This window comes from Lipotes vexillifer, unplaced genomic scaffold (genome assembly GCF_000442215.2).
Source record: "Lipotes vexillifer unplaced genomic scaffold, Lipotes_vexillifer_v1.1 scaffold618, whole genome shotgun sequence".
Classification (NCBI taxonomy): domain Eukaryota; kingdom Metazoa; phylum Chordata; class Mammalia; order Artiodactyla; family Lipotidae; genus Lipotes; species Lipotes vexillifer.
The window spans coordinates 748,024-767,757 of NW_006799025.1; the positions used below are offsets into that span (position 1 = coordinate 748,024).

Genomic DNA, 19,734 nt, shown 5'->3' on the forward strand with positions numbered 1-19,734 from the left:
GGCTTCTGAACCACTGTGCCACCACGGAAATCCCCCCTTCTTGCTTTTAAATAAGAAGTGGCAGCATTTCATACATAGAAATGGGGCTAGATATGTCCCCACAGACATCTTTATTATTCCGTCGTCCCATAGGTTCTCTCTATTTTTCAATAGCCTATGTTTAATCTCAATTGTTAAACTTAATCCAAATCTGGGTGGGAGTGTTGGTTAGCTCCATTTTTACACATTAGACAAGTCAAACACCTGGAAGCCAATAGCCATTCAGATAAAACTGGGTAATGGCTTTTATCTGACTTACAGCCCAATTTAGAATGAAGTTCTAAAAACTACCATATTGGAAACACCCAGTTATCTGGTATGAACACTTTTTAGAAGTATCCATAGCGTAGATAAAGAAGAATCCAGGAAAAAAATCCAAATCGTTTTGAACACGCCTGATATGAATGGAGGCATAAGAGATGGATAATATCCAAACTATTAGCATTTTAATATGTCAGGTCTGTTCTAAGAACTAACTTCAGAAAAATGAGTTTTTTTGGTTACCAAGTTGGGAGAGGAAAGAACACTCCCTGAGTCGAGATTGTTTTCACTTCTGCCCCCTGACATGAAAACTAAGGGGAAAGTGACCAAGGCAGTACTCATCCTCTCTAGATTTTCAGGAATGAGCTCCTCCTGCCCTGAAAACTGAGATGTTTTCTTCCTTTTCTCATCCTTCTCTCAGGTAAAATCTTCCTGAGAAGATATTCTAGGCAAATACTCTAACTGTTTAACTTTGGGTAAGATCTGGCCCTTCACAAAAGAGTCTGTGTCATTAAGAAGCAGTGTAGGAGGTCCTAACCCTTCCAGTTAATTAATTTTGGAGAAACAAGAACTCCCTTGTTGGGTAGGCTAGAGGTCCTGCAGAGCAAATTGTGTTACAGATTTTAACTCTAAGTTACCTGGCCTGCCAACTTTATTTGCAGAAGAACGTTCGAACATCTGTCTCCTTCCTGACGAGGATTCCAACATTTATCTGGGAACTCTTACCGCAGATAATAGCGCATTTGGTGCCCTTGCTACTCACATTAAGACATTCCCAAATCCCCTTCTGATATCACAGATGCCAAGGTTGATTTCCCTTTGTAGTTAATTCTACTGCCACCAGTCATAGGACACCACTATCAAGCCCCTTCCATACACAGCCCCGCACCTCTGCAAAGGGATTAGCTCAGAAAACTTACACAGTTTCCCACCACATAGAACTGGTTATCTATGCAGTACCTTAGCCAGGATCAGCTAGGTCTGTTTAGCAGTGGTGTCTTCAGCAAATGTCGTACGGCAGAAGCCTGAACCCAAAGTTACAACCAATGAAAACACATGCATCTTTTATAATCCCATGATTCTACATTCTAGAACACATCCCACAACGGCAAAAATTCTAAGAATCTGGAGAGACAGGGAACAAAGACTGTGACCTCATAAACTTCCATTCATTTAAGTTCCAGTGACTATTTCAGCATTGTCTGGTTTGAAAAAGAGGGGCATTTCTTCCCAGTCCTAATGTGGTTTTCTGAATCTAATCTAGTGTGTCCAAATATATATGTCACCTTTGTAGAAGTAAATGGGTACATCAGATGATTTGTTCCAAATCAATAGTTACTTTATGTATGTGTTTACATCCATGCACATGTGTACCTTTAAAATGCCATTGACACATGCATATTCATTACTATATATTTACTCTGTCCTGAATTGTAACTGTGGATGATTTAAATACTAGAAGTTGGAAATTATGATGCAAGTTATGGTAAAGCCTAATTCTTGGGTAATCTGAACTGGAAAGATTATATCCCCATAGCTCATGTTTCTAGGGGCAGCTATTCTAAGAGAAGAGAGGAGCATATGATCAAGCTAATCTATTACTCAGTGTCAGTTTGTGCCCAAGGGGACAAAATTCAAATCCACCCATGGCTTTCAGTCATAGGTTTTGCACATCTTCAACTAACTACTGTAAAATTATTCCCCAAAGTGATTATACCAATTCACTCCCATCAGCAGTGTATGAGTATTCCTGTTGCTTCACATCCTTGCTAACACTTGGTATTGTAAGTCCTTAATTTTTGTCCATAAGATGGCAGTAAAATTATAATTAATTTGCATTTCCTTGTTTAACAGGGAGCTTGGGTCCTTTTCATGTCTGTTGACTCACCCTGTTTCCATTTCTGTCAATTGTCTAGTCATTTTTTTGGTTTATTTTTCTACTGTATTCACTAAAAATATATTAGTTGGGTGCCTATTATGTACCAGGTGCTATTTCAGGCACATGCGATATAGTAGAAAATAATTTCCATCCACATATGGCTTATATTCTAGAAAGGATGATACCCAAAAACAATATAAGTAAGATAATTAGATAGCATATTAGAAGTTGCTAAGGGCTATGAAGAAAACTGAAGCAGAGAAGAGGGTAAGGAGTGTCTTCGTGGCAATCCGCAATTTTAAATCTCATGGCCAGGGCGGGCCACACTGGGAAGGTAAAACTGTGCAAAGATTTGAAAGGGGTGAGAGAGTGAGTCATGCACCCATCTGGTGGTGGTGAAAGGGCTTTCCAAAGAAAGGGTTAGAAGAGCAGCTACCTGAGTATAGAGAAGGGGGCTAGAAGGTTAGGTCTGAGAGGTGAGGGGCAGAGGGGACAGTCATGTGAGACATTGTAGGCAGATGCAAGGACTGTGGTTTTTACACCTTGAGTGAAAAATCATGGAAGAATTTTGAACGAAGTATTTTCTAAAAGGATTATTCTAGCTACTGGGTTGAGAATGATAACAGCAAAATAAAAAATAACAAAATCACTTGTGTGGTTCTGTGTTCCATGCACTGAGTCAGGCACTTTACATATATTAACTCATTTAATATATTCCAGAGAGGTAGGCAAGAATGGAAGCAGGAAGACCCGTTCTGGTTATTAGTTCTTTTTTTTTTTAATTAATTTTTATTGGAGTATAGTTGCTTTACAATGTTGTGTTAGTTTCTGCTGTTCAGCAAAGTGAATCAGCATACATATACATATATCCCCTCTTTTTTAGATTTCCTTCCCATTTAGGTCACCACAGAGCACTGAATGGAGTTCTCTGTGCTATACATTAGGCTCTCATTAGTTATCTATTTTATACATAGTCAATGTATAAATAGTCAGTCCCAATCTCCCAATTCATAGTTCTTTTCTTACTGATTTATGTTAAGTTCCTTATACGTTCTAGGCACCACTTATCTTTTGGTGATTATATGCGGTTGCAAATATCTTCTCCCATTCTGTGGGTTGTTTTAACATTTAAGTTATATATATTCGCAATTTGTTGTGCTCTTCTCCCATTGACTTTTTAAGCAAATGCCCTTTTTAACTCCAGTCATCCCACAATTTTCAGTTATTTCCTCTTCCCTGCTACCATTGCACTTGGCACAAACCTCTTTTGGATCACTTAACAAATTACTTATTAATGCATGTTTTCGTCATTGTTCTGTAAATCTCGCGATGTGAGATGCTGTTTTACAAACTATGTCCCAGCAACTAACACATAACGGGTGTTCAATACATGTTTGCAGAGCTAAGTGAAAAAAAGGGGTATATGGTCCGGTATCACTTCACCTGGGAAAATGAGAAAATGGATGTTGTACTCCACTGAGTGAAATGAAAGAGAAAAGGCTTTTGCGATGGGAAATGTCCTCTGGCTCTGCTTTGCCTCATAAGACTGAGAATACTGAACTAACCTTTGCACCTAAGAGATCACTTAGACGATAGCTCCACGAGCACCCTCATTTTACTGCACACTACGCTGTGGAAGAGAGTAATTCACCAAAGGTTAAGACGAATTCAGGTTCCTAGAGCGACTACGACCTCAATCTCCTGGTATGTTTTTGTAGCTCGGAGGGTTTCCACCAACCTTTGTTTCGGTAGGCAGGCAGCGTGAGAAAGACAGGAACTGAGACGTAAGACACTTAACGTAACCTTTGCCCCACCCTCCTGGTTTAGAGGCTTTGTGCACTCAATGCGCATGCGTCACTTTTTCTTTCAGGAATGGGCGGTGCAGAGCCTTTGCTCCGGTAAAGAGCCTCAGGGGGCGGGGCCAAGCTGTTTCCAAGGTGACGGAATGGCGGCCTCTGTGGTGGATTGAGCGGGTCTGGGCGAGTTCCCAGAGGGCTGCGCGTCCTGGTTGCTCCGCGCTGTCATGGCGGGCTTGCTGAGGAAGGTGAGGCGGGTGGAGGTCACTGACGGAATTTAGACTGTGGGGATGGAGTCAGCCCGCGGGTGGTGGCCGGAACTGTCACGGGCTTGGCGGTGCTTCTGGGGTACTCATTATGCTCTGCCCTTAGGGGTGACCAGTTTAGCGGCTCCGAGCGGAGAGAGAGAAGAAAACTCCGAACCAGCGGCTTTGAGAGACCGGTAGCTGGTTTTAGGCCAGTTTTAGCCAGGACAGTAGTGGTTTTGCTTGTCTTAGCGTGGGTACGCGGGGAATTGTAGTAAACAGCATGAATCGTGTTTTGTTTTTTGAACAGACCACTGGCCTTGTGGGATTGGCTGTATGTGAGAGTCCACACGAGGTATGTACCTCTTTTCTTCCTTCCTGAGTTTCCAAGGAAGCCTAGAACCCTGCGACCTTGTTTCTTCAATGGTTAACGGGATACGGATATTGCAAGCCCCAAATTACAACTCAGCGTGAGCTCTTGAGTCAACAGCAGTATTTAGTACTTGGTTTATCTGGTACCACGTTTTTGTTTGGTGGTTTTGCCATGATCTCTTTCTCAAACCATTTTCTTGTTGAGTTTTTCCGTGGCATTCTGGTGGCTCACTTGTACTTTTGCGAGTGTCTTCCCAGATCTGTATCGCCATTTTCCACCTTTTCCCCCGCCTCCCCTTTTCTTAGGTGCCTTAGATTCTGTACAATTTCGATTACCAAAGATAGCGGTCTAGCAGTTGCCGCCTTTTGTCATCAGTTTTCCCGTCTAGTAGGTCTTTCCCGTCAGTATTCAGACATTCTTCCATCACAAAAAATGACCTCCCTGGATCGTTCTCTTCCCTCCTGTAATCACGCCATTTCTCTCCTTCCTTCCCTTTTACAGGTAACTCAAAAGTTATCTGTACTTAACGGTCTCCTATTTCTCTTATCCACTTTGAAGGCACTCCAGTCAGGCTTGGCCAGAACTGTTCTTTTCAAGGTCACCATGCTGCTAAATCCGATGGTCAGCTCACCTTTCTCATCTTTGTTAACCCATTAGCAGCATTTGACTTATTTGGCACTGTCCATCAAACACTTTACTGTGCTTCAAGACACCTCAGTCTCCTGGTGTGTTTTTCTCCCCTACTTCTTTTGGCTTTCTCCTTTTCTGCTTATCCCTCATATCCCTACTTCTAAATGGTGGAGTTCTAAGACTTTGTTCTTGGGTCTTTTCTCTATTTGTATTTGCTCTCTGTTGGTGTCTGGACCCATTCCGATGGTTTTAAATACCACCTACACACTTACAACTCTTGGGTTTCCGTGGCAAGCACACTGACCTCTCCCTTTATGGAAGCCTTGTGTATTTCATTACTTAGTGGACATCTCCACTTGGATGTCAGGCAGGCAAGCTAAACTTAACATGCCCAAAACTGGGTCCCTAATCTTCTCCCTAAAACCTGCTCTTCTCTCAGGTTTGCTCATCTCAGTGAACAGCAGTTCCATTTTTCTATTCACTCAGTCAAAAACCTTGAAATCATCTTTCATTCTTTTCTTTCTCTCACACCCCACCTTGGGTACTTCAGTAAATCTTCTGGGTTCTACCTTCAAATTATATCCAATTTGTTTGTTTGTTTGTTTGTTTGCGATACGCGGGCCTCTTACTGCCGTGGCCTCTCCCGTTGCGGAGCACAGGCTCCGGACGCGCAGGCTCAGCGGCCGTGGCTCACGGGCCCAGCCGCTGCGCGGCATGTGGGATCTTCCCGGACCGGGGCACGAACCCGTGTCCCCTGCATCGGCAGGCGGACCCCCAACCACTGCACCACCAGGGAAGCCCTATATCCAAATTTTGATTACTTCTCACCACCTCCTCGACTACCCTATTCTCAGCCGCCATCATCATGGCTGTGGATAATTGCATTTGCTTCCTAACTGCGTCTCCCTGCTTTCCACTGCCTCAGTTTGATCTTTTTTCAACAAAAGTCAGCCTGCTAAAATGTGAGTCAAGTCATGTGACTCCTTTCCTCAGAATTCACCAGTGCTTTTCCATTTCACTCTAAATACAAAAGTGCTTACAGTGGTTCTCCAGATCACTATTCAACGGACTGTATTCTACTGATTTATCTTGTATGTTGTCTCTCTCTACTGGACTGTAGGTTTTCATCAAGACAGGTATTTTTTATTCTTTTGTTCACTGCTAGAACTATGCTAGCACATGGTATGTGCTCAGTAACTAATGTTTGTTGAGTTAATGTCTTGTACTCCTTATGAGTTCATAATGCCTTTAGACTCATTGTCTAAAACTGAACTCATGGTTTTCCCTTTCTAAATCTGTTTCTTCCACTGTGGAGTATTTTTCTTGATGGTATCAAAGTCTTTCTACTCTGCAGGCTGGGAATTGGACATCATAGTTGATACTTCTCTTACACTCTTTTATCTTCATGTTCACTCCAGCGATGAATTTTGTTGATCTTTTTCTATAACAGCTCTCCATTATGACCTCTCTTTTTTTGTCCTACTATTATTACCACAGTTTAGTCTCTTGTTCTTGTGTAGAGAATTGCAACAACCTTGTTACTGGCCTTCTTCTCTGTTGCTCCTTTATCCCATTCTTTTAACTCACTACTGCCAGATTAATTTTTCTGAAGCACACATCTAATCACAGTTTCCCTAAATCTTTTAATTGCCCACATAAGAAAGCCCAAATGCTTTAACTTGCCATGCAGAACCACATACAGTCTGATTTGCTTTTTCTCCAACCTTATGTCCAAAGCATTTTCTCTGTGTCCTATATTCTAGCCATGTGCTGTCCAATAAAAATATAATGCAAGTCATAAATACAAACCATGCTTGACTTGTAGTACAAAATTTTCTAGGAGTCACTTTTTTTAATAAGGAAAAAGTTAATATATTTTATTTTACCTAACATATCCAAAATATTACCATTTCAATATATAATCAATATAAAAAATTAATGATATTTTATAGTCTTTTTTTCATACTAAATGTTCAAAATCCAGTGTGTAGTTACACTTAACAGCACACTTAGTTCAGATTTGTCACATTTCAAGTGCTCAATGGCCAAATTTGGCTAGTGGCTACTATATTAGACAACACAGTTCAAGGGAAATAGAACTATATAATAATTACTTTACATTACCTGCCATTCAATCCTCTGTATGTATTCTATGTGTAAGTTTGCCTTTTGTAACATCTTCAAATGTCTAAGTCCTACCATCCCTCCAGGTCTATCTCAGATGCTGACTTTTCTATGAAACCTTCTCTGACATCTGCTGATGTGACTCTTCTTTCCCCAATAGAATAATAATGCTAACATTTATTGAAACTTAATGTGTGCCAGGTACTGTTCTAAGTTATACAAAATCCTATGAAGCTGATATTATTAACATCCCCATTTTAGAATCCATGTCTCTTACCAGGCCTTTCTATTGTCATGCCCTTTGCTAAAATTGAGAAGAAATGAGGCTAAACCACCCCTCACTCACACACTCACACACACTCACACACACAACACACACACAAGTTAGATTATGTGTTATCTAACAAGCTCTACATTAGTGTAGTAAAATACCCTCTATTACGGAACATCATATTCAAATATAGAAGTAATGTCTAAATATGCAGAGTACTTTTTAAGAAAAATGATTCTTAGAGGCCCTTAAGGTTGGTTTTGTTTATTCATATTTATGGTGAATATATATTAATGAAATTAGGTATTAGCATCTACGGTTTCATACAATTAAACTAAAACAAATTTCAAACTAAATTTCAAAGAAATAATGAAAAATCCTCATCACATATGTATATTTATGATTATACTTAATATTTATGAACTGTGAATTAGGGTCTACTATAACAACTTTTATCATATGACTTTATTGCTGGCTGCTGTATTGAACTTTAAGTTCAGTGTGCTTTAATATGTGCTGCTTTAATATGTGCAGTGACTCTGTTTTCTTGCTGCTTTTTTCTGTTGAGCCTGTGGTGAAATCTTCACATGGTACCAACTTGATCATAGTCACTAAGCATAAGCACTAAAGTATCATCACTACATTCCGTTAAATTTGATCATACTGATAATATACTGCTTATATATTTTTCTATTTTTATAGAAATCCAAATAAAAATTTTTTTAAAAATCAGAATTTGCAGTGCTTAGGACCTCAATTTGAGACATACTGATTTAGTAAGTGATTTAATTTACCAAAAAGATTGTTAGCAATAAGTTAGAATGCAGTTTTATTTTTGTTATCATACCTTTAACTTCTGTACAACTTTTGTCATACATACAAATATGAAAAGTTTCCATCTTTATATTCACATTTTTCCTAAGCTGTAAAGGGATCGATAGGCATAGACATGAAGAAGTTGCAGCAAGGAAAAATTAAATGCTTTTTAAAAAAATAGTTGTGAATTTTTTTTTTTTTAATAATCAGTGAGACTTTTTAAATCTTTGGTGACATTTTAAACTGGAAATTTGTATTTTTTGTCTTTTCAGAGGCTAAAAATATTGTATACAAAGATTCTTGATGTTCTTGGACAAATCCCTAAAAATGCAGCATATAGAAAGTATACAGAACAGATTACAAATGAGAAACTGAGTATGGTTAAAGCGGTAAGTAGCGAACTTGCTTTTGTTTTCTTGGATGTATGGTATCCAATGCAACATTTAACGAAAAAAATAAAAAATTCAGTTGATTACTTTTTGCATGTTCTGCACACTCTCCTTTCTGTTCTCCTTCCTTCCGTGTGTTTCTTCCATCCTTTCTCCTTCATTCATCAAATTCCTGTTCATTGAGTACTTTTTATATGACAGGCACTATAAATACAGGAGTGAAAGAATAAGATCAAGTCCCTTCCTTAAGTTAACATTATAGCTTTCATTTATGTCTCTTACCTGTCTAGTCCTTTATTGATCTTTTACTTCTTATCTATAGATATATCAATCTTTATTTCATTTTTCTAGTTTTAGAGTAGAGAAGAATGAAAACAAAACCGAAAAAAATATGTATATTGTGTTTAACAACTGTCAGGAATAACTATTTTAAAAAGTGCTTTGTTATGAAAAGAAGAGGACCAAGTTAGTCTCTTAACTACCAAAAATTATATTGAGCTTTGTTATGGACAGAATGTTTGTGTCCTCCCAAATTCATATGTTGAAGCCCTAACCCTGCAGTGTGGAGTAATTAAGGTTAATGAGATCATAAGAGTGGTACACTGATCCAGTAGGATTAGTGTCCTTCTAAGAAGAGATACCGGAGAGTTCACGTTCTCTGCCATGTAAGGACACAGCAAGAAGGTCGCTGTCTGCAAGCCAGGAAGAGAGCTCCCACCAGAAACGGACTCTGTCGTACCTTGATCTTGGACTTCCAGTATCCAGAATTGTGAGAAAATAAATTTTTCTTGTTTGAGCCATCCAGTCTATGTATGGTATTTTGTTATGGCAGCCCAGGCAGACTAATACAAGCATTTTACAGCTTCTGAATCAGAGGCCCTAGACAGGCACACAATAGACTGCTGCTACCTCTTTTTTTTTTTTTGCGGTACGCAGGCCTCTCACCGCTGTGGCCTCTCCTGCTGTGGAGCACAGGCTCCGGACGCGCAGGCCCAGCGGCCATGGCCCACGGGCCCAGCTGCTCCGCGGCATGTGGGATCCTCCCAGACCGGGGCACGAACCCGTGTCCCCTGCATCGGCAGACGGACTCTCAACCACTGCGCCACCAGGGAAGTCCTGCTGCTACTTCTTTTATACCAAACTGTATTGCACTGTTGTTAAATTTCCACACTAGCAGTTATTTCATGGACTTTTGTAATTATCCAAAATAGTGTTCATAGACTCCAAAAGTTTAGGACCACTTATACATGTAATAAGTGGCCCTAATATAGTTTTCTTCTTATTAGATCACCAAACTCTGTAGTCCAGAGAGAATTCTTACATTTTCTGCAGGTATATGGCAAAACAGTGCAATTCGATTTGGAACTTTTATGCTTATCTTGGCAGTTCTGGAAGTAATTCACTGATTACAAGTCTCTAAAGGGGAAATGAACATTTCTTTTGAATTCATCTTTCTTTAAGGAAAATGGGCTTATGCATTTTTTCCCATCTCATAGTAAGAAATTTCTTTTTCTTTTCATGAGGTCAGTCTCTTCAACTGTCTTTTATTCTCTGCTTTCCTTCTCCATAACCGTGTTCCCCTTTAATCATTTCTTCTCTGTTTCTCTTTTAGCCTTCCATTTTATTATCATCTTTCTGTTAGCCTCAAAATGTATTTAGCTTTTTTCTACCTTAAAAGAAAACTTATCCTTATATTTTCCTTTACTTTTGCCAATGTCACCCAAAGAAGAGTTCACTGTCATTGCTTTCACTTAATAGTTCTAAAATTCTTTTCTCTGACCTAGGCTGTTTCAGTTGCCTTATAACTAACTTGGTCTGTGCTTAGTTCTGTCATATTTCATTATATGCCCCACACTGCCAATAGAGTTGTTTTTTCAATATGTAAATATGATCATGAGATCTTCCTGCTTAAAACTTTACTATGGTTTCCTGTTCAGTGTTTCTCAAAGGCTGAATTTAAGGATTTATGCTGGGCTGGTTGTGTGAAACTCATCTAGCTACCTTTTTCTGCATGATTTTGACGTATAGCCAGGTTTGGGAGCCACTGGCTTATAGGATGAAGTCTTTAGCATGGTATGGAAGCCCCCCCAAGATCTGGCTCTAAGTTATCTTGTCCATCTTAATCTTGTCATTTCTTGTTTTGTACACTATACTTCAGTAATACTAGACTGCTGACAGTTATGTGAGTTCCATGCAATTTTATTTTTGGTTTCTTTGTATTTTCTCTTCCCTCTTCCTGGAATACCCTTACCTTGTCTGCCAGGCTGTTCTTACTCAGTCCTCAAGATCCATCACTTCCTCCTTGAAGCCTTTTATGTCTTCTGTACTAGTCCATAAGCTACTTGTGAATTGCATTCATCTTTTTATCCCAAGAATCTAGCTTAGTGCCTGACACTTAATAAGGTCCTTAGAAATATTTGTTTATCCAAAAGGCTGTATACAAATAATTTTTAAAAACACCAAGCGCTATGGAATAGCTGTATTGCTGAATCCTGTTTGATAAAATTAACACAGATTTTTAACCCCACCCATAGAGCCATGGAATCTTCAGGGAATATTGTAATGATTATAAACTGTCTAAGCCCAAAATGGAAATAAAAGTAAATATTTTTTCAGATTATACTAGGGAGATAGTAATAGCATAGTGGTGAAAAGCATTGGTTTGTGGTCTTTCCAAAATTTTCATCTCAGCTCTAATACTTATTTGGTGAGTTGGCATATTGCCCATTTTCTCTGTCTCAATTCCCTCACCTATAACTTGGATATAATAATACCTTGAACACTTGTTGTTAGGACTGAATGGATAATATTCATTATTGCTTAACACATTTGCAAGCATATAGTGAGCATTCAGTACATGGTACCTTATTAAGCTTGGTGGTATTATGCCATTAGTAAATAAAACTCAACATTATTGACCCAACTTAAGTAAGACAAATTTTGAATTGTTTTCCCAACACAGGCTTTTCCTGAGTTGAAAATAATGTTGAATATTCCTTGCCTTCTCTACATTCTCCCTCCTGGGTATCATGACAGTGACCAGCTTCCCTGTCTTGTTATTAATTTTTGGCTTCATAGCTCAGTCATTTTGAGTTAAACAGTCTTTCTCAAACATGTTCATCTGCTTTGTTTCCCTCTCTTTTCTAACTACTTTGTATTTATTCAAGAAACACTTAATGCATGTCTATCATATGCTATGTATGGCTCTGGGCATGGAAGCTAGTGCCTACATGGCAATGAACAAAACATAAAAATCCCTGCCTTGGAGATTATACATTAATGATGGTAGGCAAAGAAATAAATAAGAAAAATAAGTGAATAAAGAAGTACATTCCAAGGCTTCCCTGGTAGCGCAGTGGTTGAGAGTCCGCCTGCCGATGCAGGGGACACGGGTTTGTGTCCCAGTCTGGGAAGATCCCACATGCCGCGGAGCCTGCGCGTCTGGAGCCTGTGTTCCTCCGCAATGGGAGAGGCCACAACAGTGAGAGGCCCGCGTACCGCAAAAAAAAAAAAAAAAAAAAAAAAGTACGTTCCATACTGTGTTAGAACATAGTAAGTGCAGTGAAGGAAATTAAAGAAGGAAGAATGGTGTGTATGAGGGTGATGAGGGGTGTTACAGTATGTATTAGTTTTCTATGATTGCTGTAACAAATTACAACAACCTTGGTGAGTTAAAATAATAGAAATTTATTGTCTTATATTTCTGGAAGCTAAAATTAGTATCAGGGGCCAAAATCAAGGTGTCGGCAGGCCTGCACTCCCTTTGGAGGCTTTAGGATAGAATTCATTCCTTGCCTTTTCCAGCTGTGGTGGCTTTTGTTATTCCTTGGCTTGTGGCTGAGTCTTTACTTTTTCTTCTTCCATGTGTAGTTTCCCTCTGCCTCTCTCTTATAAGGACACCTATAATTGTATTTAGGGCTCACTCAGATAATCTAGGATAATCTTCCCATTTCAAGATCCTTAATCACATCTGTGAAATATTTGCCATATAAAGTAACATTCATAGATTCCAGGGATTAGTTCATGTGCAGTTTGTGAGGCATTATTCCAGCCTACCACAGTATAAATTATCAGAGTGGTTCTCACTAAGAAGATGTATGAGCAAAGACTTTGATGGAAGTGGAGGAGCAAGCCATATAGATATCTTGGGTCAGCCAGCAGGTGCCCTGAAACAGATGCCAATTCCTGTAGAAAGTAACTTTTTTTTTCCTCCCTCTTTTCACTCCATTTATAGGCCAAGAAGCTACCCTATTTACACTTTATTTACATATGCATGTGTATATATAGATCATGGTTTCTGGCTCTCAAAAAGCTTGGTCTACTAGAAAATAAATATATGTCTTTGAATGTTCTAGTTACTATATTAACTTTTTTTTTTTGGAGTCAAAGTGGGGAAGCACAGTGGCTATTTTATTTTTAATTATTTTTTTAACTTATTTTATATTGGAGTATAACCGATTAACAATGTTGTGATAGTTTCAGGTAACCTTTTATTGAAGAATAATGTACATAAATGTGCAGACATTATAAGCATAGAACTTGATGTATTTTCACAAAGTAATCACACATGTCAACACTAAATCAAAAAAGAGGACATTTCCAGAATGCCAAAACCCTTTCTTGTTCTTCTCAAGGTTACTACCCTCCTGAAGATAACTATTCTTCTGACCTCTAACACCACAGATTCATTTTGCCTGGTTTTGAACTTTTTATAAGTGGAATCATCAATATGTATTTGTCTGGTTTCTTTTGCTTAATAATATGTTCGAGAGAATCATCTATGTTGTTGCATATAGTTGTAATTTGTTCATTCTCATTGCTCTATAATATTCTTTTATATTCAAATACTACAGTTTATTCATTTATTCTATTATATATGGTCATTTGGATTGTTTCTGGTTTGGGGATGTAATTTATGCTGCTGTGAACATTCTTGAACATGTCATTTGGTTAATGTATTATGTATTTCTGTTTGGCATATACCTAGGAGTAGAGTTCTGGGTCATAGGGTAGCATTTATTTTTAATGCTAATGCTTAAGAGGAAATATAGGAAGTACTAAGAAAATAAAGTATTATTTTAAAATCCATATTTTAGAAAAACTGAATTAAACATCATATTCTTACCCTTGATAAGCACATCAATAAACGTTTAACACTTTTAATATTAAGACAGAAAAGCAATAAAATAGTAGAGAGATGAAATGGCTCTTAACCAGATATTTGGTAAAAATTAGCAAGGGTACAATGAAAGAAAAATTAATTATATTTGTCATATTAAGTGCTTTTTGTGCTTCTTTAACTATTTTTTTCTTTTTTTCCCTTAAATTATAGGAACCAAATGTTAAAAAATTAGAAGAGCAACTTCAGGGAGGCCAAATAGAAGAGGTGATTCTTCAGGTAAAGAAAAGTTGAATATTCAGATGTTTAGCTTCAAATGTTCAAAGGCACAGTGTTATAGAGGTACAAAACTCACATTCCAGAAAGAAAGGAAAACTAAACTTTTTAATTTATATCAATTCATCCAATAGAAGACTAACCACATAAGAAAATGCATACTCTGACATGTGTATGTCAGTTAAATATTTATGATTGATTATAATTTGAATTTATGAGGCTTTTGTTGGAAGTTTAGAATTTAATTAGCATGTTCTTGTTAGCCTTTCCTTAGTTCAAATTAGTAACAGTATTATTGCTATTTGAATAATTTATCTTTTTAGATACATATATTTTTACATTTTAAAGGGTTACTATATTTTTAATATGGAAAAATACAGATCTTTTGAGTCATAAAATTAAAATGCAGTTTCATTTTTATTTTTGACTCTTGAAGGTTAAATTCTTAAAATATGTTTTTGTATTTTGTGTTTTATAATTTATATTGTTAAAGTTTTTACTCTGTCATTTGTTTTTAGTGTTTTTCTTATATATTTCTTTGAGGTTATTTTCAAATAAAAGATATTAGCCTTAAATTTTTGCTTTTTTTTTTTTTTTCTTTTTTTAGTCTGTTCTTTGCCTTTTGACTTTAATTATTCTCTCCCATATGTAGAGGTTTTAAAATTTTTTACTTGGTCAAATCACTCTCCCTCTGCCCACTCCCCTTTTAATCTCCCCTCCTTCCTAATATTATATATAGGTTTAGAATGTCTTCCCCTTATAAGGGTCTGATAAATGTTTAATTCTGTTTCATGTAATTTTTACGTTTTTCATATTTAAAAAAATGTAAACTTTTTTCTTACGTTTTCTTGCTTGATTTTATCAAAATCTCTTACCAATAGACATAATATATAAATTTGAAAGAATTGTTAGATGGCTCTGCTAAAAGAGGAATGGAGTATTCAGACAGCTTTCTATAAATGTAGACTGTTTCAGTCATTCAGAGGCCTATTTTCTTGGCCTTCCTATTCATTTGCCAGGTTGAATATGGTACGAGATAAAGTGTTATGGGAATTTAATGCAAACTTATTATTATTGTTTTCCTTCTGTTCCTCTCTCTTTTCTACCTGATTTCACTTTGATCATAACTTTAGCTGGTACATTAATTTATCATGCAGTTATAGTCTTAGGGTACATTAAGTATTTTTACGTTATCTGTGCAGTTCTCAAATTTTCATGGGCTATGCTAAGGTTAAATTTTAATAATGCTTTATTTAACCTAGTAGATCTAAAATAATATCATTTAAACATCATCAATGTAAAAAATTAAGACATTTTACATTTTTTTTATACTAAGTCTTTAAAATCTGGTGTGTATTTTATACTCTCAGCACATCTGAATTTGAACTAGCTACATGTCAAGTGCTCACTCAGTAGTCACAGGTAGGTAGTGGCTACCGTACTGGACAGCCCATTTCTAGAGGGACATATGAGAGGAATGAGGAAAGGGTAGTGTGTTGGAAGCCAGAGAAGAGGGAGGGAGTGGATACAGGCACCACATTGCCAGCTGAGTCCAGCTCCCTGAAGTAGGGCTGACTTAAGTGGTGTTCAGGGGTAGGAACCCTCCTCAGCATGCAGTGACTTTTGGGGGGCATAGAGAAGGCATGAATGTTCAAGAGACAAAAGTCAAAGGGCATTCAAAGAGTCATCCTTAGGGATTGTTGTTTTAATCAGTATTTTCTCATTTCAGCATTAGGAAATACCTCTACCCCCAGATTTCTGTTTATCTACTCTTTTTAACTCATTGTTTATATACATTTAGACTGTTGCTGCTAAACATAGATTGGCTGTTTCGCACCACTGGCATAAATGAGGCATTGCCTTTTTTTTTCCTTAGTCGTGGCTCGTGGGCTCCTTAGTTGTGGCTTGCCGACTCCTTAGTTGTGGCATGCGAACTCTTAGTTGCAGCATGCATGTGGGATCTAGTTCCTGGACCAGGGATCGAACCCAGGCCCCCTGCATTAGCAGCTCAGAGTCTTAACCACTGCACCACCAGGGAAGTCCCGAGGCATTGCCTTTTAACTGGAGAATTATAGCCTCTGATAGAAACTAAGCATTCATTCTGTGTTTGAATTCTTTCTCTGATGTCCTGACAAGTGTTCAACAGTGTTGTTCTTCTAAGTTGGCCAGAGTTGTCATAGGTCTTTTTGCTGTGGAAAAAATGTGAAGTAAGAAGATAGCTAAACAGGGAGATCAGCTCGGTGCTTTGTGTCCACCTAGAGGGGTGGGATAGGGAGCGTGGAAGGGAGACGCAAGAGAGAGGAGATATGGAGATGTATGTATATGTATAGCTGATTCACTTTGTTATACAGCAGAAACTAACACACCATTGTAAAGCAATTATACTCCAATAAAGATGTTAAAAAAAAGATAGCTAAAATATATTTGTTAAATATGTTGTAAATTGTGTTTGAGAGGAAAAATTAAATGTAACAATCTGATTAACGAAACTGATTTGATTGATAAATAAAAATACAACTATTGTATTCTCTTACACTTCACAGATCACAATTTTACAGATTGTGTGTCTAAAGGATTATGGATCATGAAATCAGTTTAGGTGGATTGTGACTAGTTTTTTTTTTTACATTCAATAGAAAATAGAGTGTATGACAGCTAGTAAAGGTGATGATATTTTTAGTTTTGTTTTAGTTGTATGTGCATCTTGTGGATCCCTTAGTTAAAAGAAAAATGCTTTTAAGCGGTGGGCCATGGTAAAATAAAGTTTGAAAGCCATTAACATAGATTAAGAGACATACTTCTTCAGAGAATATGTAGTCTAAATGGTGAAGCAATTAAGATCAAAAACTCACCAACTAAACTTTTGAACACTCTAAAAGCAAATTTTAATCAAATAGAAGAAATCAAAAGCCATCCTTTCTTACTCATGATGATTGTGTAGCTGTGAGAATTAAGGTAATTTAATTAATGATGTTGAACATGTGATGGTGGAACAGCTTATTATGTATTAATATGAAAGAAGTAGCTCTACTAGTTTATATTTCAGTTATTAGCTGTGATAAATATCTATTAGACAATATAATCAAACGATCTTTTAAAAATTTCTTATTAACAGGCTGAAAATGAACTAAGTCTGGCAAGAAAAATGGTGCAGTGGAAACCATGGGAGCCTTTAGTGGAAGAGCCTCTTGCCAACCAATGGAAATGGCCAATATAAACATCACTAAATGACTTGTGTGTTTATGGGAAACTGATGTAATTAAATATTCTGTTGTATTAAAAATATTTCCATATTATTGACATCTTATAATCAAGAAAACTGATACAGAACATATATAGGAGACTTGATAAAATCGTTGATTATGTAATAGGGACTTGTGAATCGGTTTTTGATTTGTAGAGCATTCATTCAAATTATTTCAAAAATATTTTTTAAAACAAATGTTGTGGGAAGATTTGAAAGTTAATTGGAAAAATTCCTATAGATCTCCAATGCAGGGGCCATATTCAAAAGGTGAAGTATTTTTAGTAGTATCTTCAACACACCATTTAATTTTTTTAATTCTGAAAAAACATAAAAGGTACTTAATTATTATTATTGTTTAAACAAATGTATAGGTCACTGTTTGAAGTGAAGTAGTAAGAAAAAACCTATCAAATTAGAATTCATTGTACACTTGAGAAAACTGATTTGGTATTTGAAAGAAAAATTTTTATTTATAGTGGTGGTTGGAAAAACTTTTCCTTTTGTCTCATTTTTAAGGAAGTTAGCTTTCTGGCCCTTTGCCTTTAGTTTTCTTGATCAACTGAAGTACAGTAGGATAGAGATAGAATTTCTGTAAAAGAAGAGATGCTAAGAGTTGTTAAAGTTTATCTGACTTACAGGTAGGCTTATATTCAGAACATCTTAGTTGTATGGTTATAACTTCAAAGTGGAATCATTAAGTAGTTTTCACTAATTTCCAATATGAGTGCAGCTGGGTATCAAACAAGATAAATGCTGTTCAAAGAAAGAAGCAGTTTGGTAAGTTTAAGGTTAAACAAAAATAAAATTACTTTTCATATGTCCTCACCTTTTCTACCTAGCCTCCTATCATTTCTAAGTATTTAAATTTGGTAGTTCTTACCTTCAAAGATAAGAACAAAGTACTTTTGTTTTTTGTGTGTGTATGTGTGCATGTATATATGTGTTTTGCTATCTCAGAATTTTTGGAATGGGGGAAAAATGTATTTTTCTTTTTTTCCAATATTTCTCCCCTTATATAGATGTAAATTGAATGCTAAAGGAATATTTTAAGTGGATTGAGTTAATTTTTAGCAGTCAGACTGCAAGAGGACTCTTCTGTGTGGGAAGTGGGAAAAGCATTTGGGGACGAGTCCAGGGGCTCTCATTCCCAGGCTCTAGCACTACTGTGAACTCAGTGACTAAGTCGAGGCACGTGGTCAGTTTCTCAAAAGAACCTATTTATTTCCTTCTCTGTAAAAGAAGTAGAATTTATGATTTATATCTTCCTTTTCAGTTCTAACCATTTGCTTTAATATATAATTTCACTGAGGTCAAAATATATGATCTTAAAGCATGTTTGCATAGGTGCTTTAAAGCTATTTTTCTGGCCAACAATTTTTTCAGGTCCTTTGGGTACATGAAAACAGAAAGATGACTTGATACATACTTCCAGCTCCATTTCTCCCATGATCCTTGGCATCTTATATATTTCACTAGCAGAGCTCCTGTGGCTGTTAATAAAAGGGGACCTTATATGATGTTTACATTAGAAATTAGAATGCTAGTTGTAGAATAGCAGTAGTAGTCATAGTAATAATAATAATGACTAATGTTTGTTAATGTTTGCCAGGCAATTTTCTAAGTACTTGACTGATGTTACTCATTAGATCTGCATTACAACTCTTAAGAGTGAGATCCTGCAAATTTTTCCAGATAAAGAAATCAGAATTCAGTTGCAAGTAGTGCTCCCCTGCAATTAGGCAACATGGGGACCCTGGAGAAACTGAGGCAAAAAGACAGTGTAATAACATACCCAAGGTTACATAGTAAGATGTGGAGCTAACTTTTGAACCTAGACAGTCTTGCTCCAGAACTCATGCTCCTAAACATTATATTTTTTTAATGAATATGCTTGGGATGCTGTCCCTCCTGCCTGTACTGGTTGGACTGCACCAAAAGAATGTACATCTTAAAAAAAAAAGAATGTAGATCTGCTTTCTTAACTGTTTCTGTCAAAGTACCTATAAAAAACTAAAGTAATAAACTGGATTTCATTTTGTACAGAAATCTTCATATGGATCATAGGCAGATAATGTTAATGGGGTAGGTATTTTAAAGACATCACTGTGTGGTCCACTCTTTTACACTTCCTAGCTGCCATTCCAGCTGCCCCTGTAATCTTACACCTGATTGTTTTTATGTCTGCATATGTTTTCCAGGTGCTTTTTATAAACTTCCAGATTAACCTTTCCTGATCTTTTGCAGCTGATTCTTCTATTTAAAGATCTTC

At 37.0% G+C, this 19,734-nt stretch overlaps 1 protein-coding gene across 4 annotated transcripts; it reads left to right on the top strand.

Moving 5' to 3' along the window:
• Positions 1-4,199: 4,199 nt before the first annotated feature.
• On the top strand, positions 4,200-17,642 carry NDUFA5 (NADH:ubiquinone oxidoreductase subunit A5). 4 transcript variants are annotated; one of them, XM_007471287.1, is made up of 5 exons: positions 4,200-4,223; positions 4,531-4,575; positions 8,707-8,823; positions 14,156-14,221; positions 17,334-17,642. In XM_007471287.1, exons 1-5 carry the CDS (start codon positions 4,203-4,205, stop codon positions 17,433-17,435), a joined length of 351 nt encoding a protein of 116 aa, XP_007471349.1. In that variant the 5' UTR covers positions 4,200-4,202; the 3' UTR covers positions 17,436-17,642. The 4 variants fall into 4 exon arrangements, with proteins under 4 accessions (XP_007471349.1, XP_007471351.1, XP_007471350.1 ...); XM_007471289.1 differs by lacking the exon at positions 8,707-8,823 and having other exon boundaries at positions 4,203-4,223; positions 17,334-17,435; XM_007471288.1 differs by lacking the exon at positions 4,531-4,575 and having other exon boundaries at positions 4,203-4,223; positions 17,334-17,435.
• Positions 17,643-19,734: the final 2,092 nt, after the last annotated feature.

Coding starts and splice junctions, on each gene's coding strand:
- NDUFA5 (XM_007471286.1), top strand. CDS start 4,504: ATGAATCGTGTTTTGTTTTTTGAACAGACCACTGGCCTTGTGGGATTG. Junction 4,576..8,706: donor TATGTGAGAGTCCACACGAG/GTATGTACCTCT, acceptor TTGTCTTTTCAG/AGGCTAAAAATATTGTATAC. Junction 8,824..14,155: donor AACTGAGTATGGTTAAAGCG/GTAAGTAGCGAA, acceptor CTTAAATTATAG/GAACCAAATGTTAAAAAATT.